General features: G+C 42.9%; 1 protein-coding gene across 1 annotated transcript in view; it reads right to left on the minus strand.

Annotated features, from left to right (window-relative positions):
• Window positions 1–1,058: 1,058 nt before the first annotated feature.
• NPAS2 (neuronal PAS domain protein 2) overlaps window positions 1,059–8,432 on the minus strand; it is a gene marked incomplete at its 3' end in the record, with an annotated part of 47,898 nt that continues 40,524 nt past the window's right edge. Inside the window, exons 15-16 of the mRNA XM_009709365.1 lie at window positions 7,255–7,401; window positions 1,059–1,253 (exon numbers count right to left, since the gene is read on the minus strand). Of these exons, the coding sequence (XP_009707667.1) occupies window positions 1,059–1,253; window positions 7,255–7,401 (342 nt within the window). The remainder of the gene's footprint in view (window positions 1,254–7,254; window positions 7,402–8,432) is intronic.

Raw genomic sequence — 8,432 nt, forward strand, 5'->3', positions numbered from 1 at the left:
CGATAACACCCGGCGATGCGTCCGCCCGGCCGCTGTCGGGATACAAGAACCGACAGCGTTCCTGTCGCCTGTCGCGGCTCTCAGGCTTTGTTCTACCGGCCTGCAAACCCCTTGGGACCAGAGCCCTGGGAGGGCAAAGCCGTGCCGTCAAGCAGCTGAGGAGATAAAACGCCACCCCATGAAGGCAGGAGCAAAGTTAGGTGTGATTAGCCCTGCCGTAAAAGCCCGATGATGGGAATAAACCTTATTAAAGAAAAAAACGGTGGGTTTTTTTTTCCTATTTATAATACGGATACACTTTTTATTTTAATCGAGCCATTATAATGCAGGTATGTAGGAGGTTAAAAGCTACAGCGGAGGGGTCTGAAGATAACGATGCAGCTACGTTTGCTGCTCACTCAGGTAGCAGAAATAGGAGCTAAGTTTTCCGTGAAGGGAGGTACAACAGGTGGGTGGAACACCAAACACTGGAAATGTCGAGAAACTAGCAGTAAGAAAAAAAAAAATCCCATGCGAAACCTACTAGTTTTCACGGATCTCAGTTGCTACTAACCGAGGCTGAACTTTATTTCCCTGGGCAGGAATCTGTTACGCTCCCAACCTGGGGCTCTCGCACAAATCTGAATGTATTCCCACTCGGTGCCACCACAGCAGACAGCCTCGATGGCATCTGACCGGATTCAAGGAGCAAGCAGGGATAAAGCTGCTTTTGAGGGGTCTCACTGCTGACACCACTATTGCTGGTTTCCAGTGTGGTTGGTCAGGTTTCTTTCAGGATCAGCTGAAGAACAGTAAGTCATCCACACCTTTTGCATGTCCCCCTGCTCAGTTTTCAAGCCGAAACAGCTGCTCAAGTAACCCTTCTGGCTGAGGTCTTAAAGGGATTTGAGATAAAGTAAATGCTGTAGGGAGACCCTTTATACAGACTGCCCTTATATAGAAGAATAGGGAAGGAAAAGCAAAGGCGCACTTACAGGACTGACATGGTTTTGCTTGCTTAATAACAGCTCAGTATCTTCTTTCCATACAAATGCTTCTCTATTCAAAGAAGTTATTACCTGGCTCGATATCACACTTGCTTCTCTCAGTGCTTGCTGGTTCGCTGTTTGCGAAGATGCGATTTGCCCTTGAAGTTGAGGACTGGGGACGAGCTGCTGCTGAGAAATGGCCCCTGACCTCTGCTGTAGCTGTTGTGGCTCCGGCTGCTGAGTATTGCTAAAGCTCAGGGACACCGTCGGCTGCTGTAGGAACATCTGGAAAAGAAGGCGGGAGGGTTTATTTACATAGCCCAGTTGTCTTGGATAATCAAGGTGACAGAATTAAATCCAAAGAGATACTCTAAAATAAAGTTATCACGTTTCTGGATTCACTATGCATTTATTATTAGTTGGAAATCACCTGTCTTTCCTACATTAACAGTTCTGCTGTCTCTAGTTTCTGGATTTCTTGTTCTGCAAGTGCACTCACTTGCAAAATGTGTCCTGAAGGTACAAGTCCTCTCTCCGTGGGGCAGGCACAGCTCTCGTAAGAGCAGTTCCCTGTACATTCACCATGTTCTGGGGCATCCTGACCGGAGAGAAGAGAGTAACTCCATGTCTTTTCAGTTCTTTCATTTCTTCTTTCAACAAAATCAGCCTGCCTTTCAGACAGGGCTGCTTTCGAATTTATCTCTGGAAATTCAACACCTTACATCCAGCTGACTTGTCGAATGTTTTTAATGAGGCCACAGTCAGGCCAGAGCTCTCTGTGTTGAATGGCCGTGTCCTTATCATTGAGAAGACACGTAAACAGACAGTCACTGTCATTTATCTGATTTCCCATCAGGTAACTGTCACCCGGTGTTCTCCCTAACTGTGCCATGCATTTGACTTGTGCAAAAGAGCTAGCAGCTCCTCTGTTAGTGTTTCTGTAAATGATCTACTCTCCATTCTGGCATTGCAAGATGAGCGTTTCTTCTTTAAAAGTTGTAGGGCTTGGGAATTTTTGCTTTTCTTTTCTATTTCTTTTCCTATAGCTAAACAGAGAAAAAAGGCATCTTTTAAAACTATGAATTATTAATGCTACAAGCTATCTTTGCAATATTTTGAACCTAGCCTCTTGCCACCAAGGACTTCATGGAAGTACGCATCCCACATAGTTGAAGGCATTTTTGGATCTGATTCTGATTCCACACCACTGCTACACGTGTGGAACTCCATTAATTTAAGTGGAGCTACTTTAGGGTTTAAATGAAATCAGAATCACAATTATTCTCTTCATTATTCATCCATCAGTCTCATGCCTAGCAGTACATCTGAGGTACGCCCAGTAATTAGTACACCTTTCTGCAGCTTATTGCTATATTAACAATTCCCTAAACGATCATGTCCCCTCTAATTTTTCTTGGAAAAAACCCATGCCTTTCTCCAAAGGACCGGCACAATGCATTGCTTTTCTTTGCATAAGTTTGGGTTGATCCATCATGTTTGTACTTATTTTTAAAACACAGTTTTTATTTAAATATGATAAATTTTTAATGAATTTCTCTGTGCCAAGATTCTACTCAGAAAAAAGGTACAGACAAAACTTACATTAATCAGCCGGGAGAGAGGGGCAATTAAGGAAAATGTTAATGGACCTAAAGCAACGGCTTGTTTCAGGTGCTGTAGGCTAACCGCGTCTCAGAGATGTCTGATAGAAATAAAATGGGTCAAGTGACAGAGCCGGGGCTGCTTCTAGCAGGTTTGAAACTAGCTCCGAGTGTTTTCTTTTAAAAACACTGCTCACTGAGTTTGGAGCCATTACATATCAGAAAGACAGATGGTCTCACAACTTCTGCCAAGTAAATAGGTCTTACTATGAATAAATCAAAGACAGAAATTATGAAAATTCATTTTCTTGTTTATTTTCTGTATATAGAAGCTAAGCTTTGGACATGTTTAGTAAATGAACTCACTCAATTAGCTCTAGCAATGAAACTGGTCACCATTGATGTAAAATTTGATATTAAAACTTTGATACAAAATTCAGAACAGGAAAAACAAGTGGCATGTTTCGAAAATGTGGTGGGGAGCATGAGCCCACTGGTACTGGCCAGATCACTGCAAATTAAGACCTTTAGGAGGATTATCTTAAGCGTCCTCCTTGTACGTGGCACACAGCGCTGGAGAAATACCAAGTTCGTCCAATGCAATGTCTATCTATTGATGCGAACATCAGGCAGGGCGTGAACTTGCAGCGAACGACTTTCATTGCAGGGACCTGCCAGGTGAAGGCGGAGGAGCTTATCCTTGAAAGAAAGCAGGGTAACCTACTTTGCAATTACTAGAGTGAGCCACTGGGTAGGAACGTGCACGGTTAATGGTTCGCAGCTAACACACTATAAATTTACGACCAAGTTTATCCCAATAAACCAATTTCGTTTGTTCGTGTGTTTGTACCCTGAGAGGGCTCTGAATGTTTCATACCTAGGGACCCTCTGTTGCATTATAATGGCCAAAGCAGCATTATTACCATCTGAACATAAATGTCCTGGAAAAAGCAAGCTCAGGGCAGGGAGCGATGGTGCCATTTAACCCATCTCTGCAGAACTGGAAGACTCAAGATGCCTCATCAAAACAAGAGTTAACCTGAGAGAGGATCAAAGTGTGGAATTTCTACCTGCTAGTTAAGCCTAAAAGCAAGAACATGCTTCACTTGTACAAAACTTAATGGTGTTTTTTCATAATGTGCCTCTTTTGTGACAGGCCTGTCTGAATTCCCCTGAAACACTGAAATACGAGAGGTTTAAATAACAACAGAAACCCCCTAATAAAGAATGAAATCTTTGCCAGTCTGAGCAAATCCAAGTAGATAAATTAGCAGCCCCCTAACTGCATTGCTGCTAATGACATGTCTCGTGGCTGATTTTGCAGACTGCAAGATCGGTGAAGCATGTTACAAATATTTTTTAATTGGCCAGCTTGTTAACATAGGCAGCAAAGCAGTGAGGGAGAGGAGGGACCCTCTGACACTGCTGTCCCCTCATTCCAAGATAGATGACCCCTACAGCTAATGGATGAATCACATTGGGAAGACATCGTGAGGAAAACGGCTCTTTGACTCTACCTGTCCTTCAGATAATCAGAGGATTATAGCCTTTGGGCTCATCATTATAGACATCAAGACTCTTTCTTCATGTAAAATATGTAAAGATGAGGAGCACAGCACTGAGAAGCTGAGATTCACTGACTTCGAAGGGAGCCTGGTTTGCAAATGATGGGTGGCTGTAGATGGTCTCGTTTGTAGTTCTTGCAGGGTGGTCAGGCTCAGCCCTTCTGCCTTCTTCCCCATCTGCAATTCATTAGCTAGACTGTTCAAATCTGGAGCAGACACAGCATCCTTCAGACTTCTGAGGTTACTTTTGCTGCTCTTGTCCTTCATACTTTCGCTTGTCAGGAAAAGCAGTAACAGGGATTTAATGGGGTTTTGAACACTTTTGTTCAGGGCCCACAACCCTCCTGCTAGTTTCATCTTTCATCACGCAAGGCTCTTGGAAATAGTTTCTAATGCAGACTACCATGCTCAATGTCTGTCTGGTTGGGAAAGCGTTTCTTGGTGGACTGCCGTACTGCAGTTTTGAAGATCTCTGAAGGAAATGGAAATCGGGCTTAATTCTCCACAGAACTACCTGTACACTTCTGTGTGGAAGGGAGTGAACCAGTGGGGAAGATATGCTAATAAATCAGCTAATGAGGGAAAACCAGAGAACACTTCCCCCTTGTCAGACAGCCTACGGCACTCCCCCATGCTTACAGCTCTTCTGTGCGGAATATTAAAGAGACCAGAAATGTGCTTGATAGTAATGCTCGCCTGTTTGCTACTATGCTTTGTAGCTCTGATAATAGACGCAGATCAATGTCTGCAGACATCCAGCTCCCTGAATGATGAAATCTGTGCGGCAAAATACATGGTTGGCTTTCTGATGTAACAGTTTACTCCTCGCCGCTTGTGAGTCACAGAACTGCTGCATGCAAAAGTGTGAGGCTTTCTTTTAAGTTGCCCCTAGCCAAATAAGACAAAGCTAATTCCTGGTCTCACTCTAACCCTGCAACAGCACAGTAATCTCTTTGTGTGTGTTTTGTTGTTTTTTGGTGGTTTTTTATTGGTTTTTTTTTTGGTTTTTTTTTTACCCTAGAGAAAGTGGGAGAAGGAAAAGGCCCTGGCCATGAGTCAGTGTGATCGCTCGCATCTCATTGCCTTGTTTGATTGCTCTGAGCAGACCGAAAGGCACCCAAACTACAGAGGATGATCCTTCCCGTCCAGCATTGCCCCTTCAGGCAGATATGCAGCCCCTGCATTTCCAAGCTGCCCTCCGTTCCCCCTCCCTCTCAGTTCTGCACCTGCAGTAAGCTGGGAAATGGTCAGTACTGACACCAGAGAACTTGTACTAGTCTGAAAATACTTGATCCAACCTGGTACAGTCTTCATGGGGGAGAGGATCACCCAAATGGTATAACTCAGACCTACAAATTGGTATGGGGTGGGCAGTACAGATCTACCCACCATTTACCCACTGGGCCTCCTCTTCTCCCTGCTTGAGGTCCCTGTGAGCATATCTGAGAATCTGTCCCACGGTCTTTATGTTCTTAAATGCACCCTAGCACATATGGAACACAGCTATGTAAAAATAAAATCCATTTCCTGCTCATAAGAATGTGCTCTGATACTCTATTTTTGCCTGAATTATGAAAAAAAAAAGGATGAGTGTATGTGACTATTGAAGACTTCACCAGGAGAAAGTAATGGTTTTCACCCAATTAAAAAGAGAGGAAGTGAGAATATCACATCTCTTGATATTCATAACAACAATAATAGCTTTCAGACATACGACATCATTCTGACCTGAAGGCCAGTTAATTGCAGAGACTTTCCCTTCGCACTAATCAAAGTCAGTGCAGAACCAATAGAATAAATGTACTGAAGTTAAACCCAGTCTACCTATATGCTTATATGGCAGCAGGAACAGAGAGTCCTGGTTTTGGGAGCCACGATTGCTGTGCTGTCTTACAGCAGTCCACATGCAGCAACTTAGGTGGCAAAGTTTCTAATTTGGCTTCCCTGATCCTTTAATTGCCTAAACATACAATCCCAATTTGTTTTAATATGTGAAGCTGCATTTCGCAGGTGCTGATGATGGGTGAGGGTCTATTTCTGTGGAAGCTTGGAGCAAAATTAAAAAAAATGATTTCAGTAGGTCCCAGGTTTTCATCCTGTGCTTAAAATATTCTTTGAGACATTTCGTTTTTGTGACAGAGCTTGTCTTCTAAAAAAATCTTGCTAGTACAATATTCACTGTGGGCCCCCAATGCAACATTTCTAGCAGGGGTCATTTAACCTGGCATTTATAGTTAAATTATGAGGAAGATAGCAATAATCACCCCATGTTCAGAAAACTCCCATGATGATTTGTCCATTTATCGTTAAGTGAAACCTGCGATGTACTGAACTGCACTTGCTATTATTTCTGAGGTTTGGTAGACATAAGGGGTAGTACAAAGCAGATACTGTACTTGGTGAATTAAAAGCAGATACTGTACTTAGTGAATTCTAGCTCTGCGTAGGAGGTATGAAAGGCAGAAGAAGATCAGGCTCAGTCAGCTTCACCCTAAAGGCTTAAGCTGGTCCAGTGAAGAACAAATTCAGGCACCTCCCAGGTGTGAACAAATGAATATCAGCAGAGGTTTGGGTTTTTTTAACGTGACAAGGAAATTAATCTCTTGTGCTCTGTGTCTGGGCTGGGGTAGGGTCAGGAAAACAGGGAGCGAATGAAAGAGATGAGCACTGCCTGAAGGAGGGCTGTTGGCTAAGGAAGAGTTGGACAGACAAGATACTGAGCACGAGTGATGCCAACATGAAGCAAGCAGTGACTGGATGGAAGCTAATGAACTGGAGAGACATAATCATTGGCAAGTCTGAACTTGAATATTTTTCTACTGCAGCTGCTCAGTCTGAAGACTCAGTAGATAAAGTATTAAATGCTACTGTAAATGACCCAAATTCTTCTCCTCCTCCTAAGGTTGAGCTATTTCTTCCTTCTCTTCTTCCAGAGAGCTCTTAAATCTTTCTTGATATAGGTTACTCAAGAGGCTTTCAGAGGGCAACATCCTCATTCAGATGAGCTAGTTTCCACATGTCCAGATTTCCTGGACTCTGGAGCTAATTTTAAGTTGCCAACCGTGTCAATGGCCACGCAAGAGAGGATGCTTCGCTCTGCCCCTCTCAGCAGTAACTCACCTGTACGCTGGAGTCCTGGACCAGGCAGAGCTGCTCCTGTATCTTCTGGAGCTCCTCCTGCTGCCATCGGATGTTGGCCTGCAGGATCCGGGTCCGCTGCTCTAGCTGATCCTTGATCGTCTGGAACATGCTGAACTGTGCCGAGAACTGAAAAAAAAAGGGGGAAAAAGTCAGTCATTGTAATACAAACAGGCCTCAATAGAACATTCTTCTGTAAGAAGTTATTGGTTTCTTGATTGTAAAGCACAACAGAAGGAATAAAAGACATGTTTGTAATACAGTAACACTGAAGCAGAGATAAATCTTGTCTGTTTTCAATTTTACACCCATAAATTGCTTCAGTTAGAGTGATCTGCTTACAACTGAACCTGTTCTGTTAGGGAATTATCAGAAGTGCTGTTTTTGAGAGTATGCTACTTTAAAATATCAAGAGTATCTTAACTGAATGGTAAATGAGTGCATTATTTTTATTAGCCTGTAGTTTGGAGCCCTCAGCGTGGCATAACTGTATATTCCAGACGTGTTTTACTAACGCTTTCCTTTTTTCCACACAGAAATAGCAGCGCTGCAATGGTTTATTCTACTGATGACTTGCTATAGCATCACGCAACAGCTGAGCACAATAAACCTTTTCTAGATTTCTCTGGCTGAGTAGTAGTCAAGCTACAAGGAATACTCATTATTTTTATACCTGACGTAAAATGAATAGGCCAGGTTAGTGGGAGAAAGGCTATTCTAAATAATAATATAAAATGGAGATCACTAATCAGGGTCAAGAAAAAGGTGCAGCCTCCAGTAGCAGCAATACCTGGCACAAAGTGGAGTCATTTAAGAATTGTGGAGGGGACTAACACAGCAATAAATTCCTAGTTTTATTTGGTCTTCTCGGGTATGATTCAAAGTCCACCAAAGTTAATTATTACTTTAATAGGCTTTGGAATAATTGCTTTGCATGAACTTGTATTCCAAAAGTAAAAAAACAGTTTTTGGAAAAAAACCCCACTTCAAAATATCTGTAAGCTTTTCTGTAATCAAGGCATCCAAGACCTTTCTGAAAACGTGTGGTGCTGTGAGTGTCCAGGCAAAAGGAAAATAATAATTTTGTCGTGAGTGGAAAATGGTTCCCTGTTCCTGTGGTTGTTGCAGTGGCTCTGAGCTGGTGGGGGAACCGATGCCCG

This window comes from Cariama cristata, unplaced genomic scaffold (assembly GCF_000690535.1).
Source record: "Cariama cristata isolate BGI_N322 unplaced genomic scaffold, ASM69053v1 scaffold7651, whole genome shotgun sequence".
Taxonomy (NCBI): domain Eukaryota; kingdom Metazoa; phylum Chordata; class Aves; order Cariamiformes; family Cariamidae; genus Cariama; species Cariama cristata.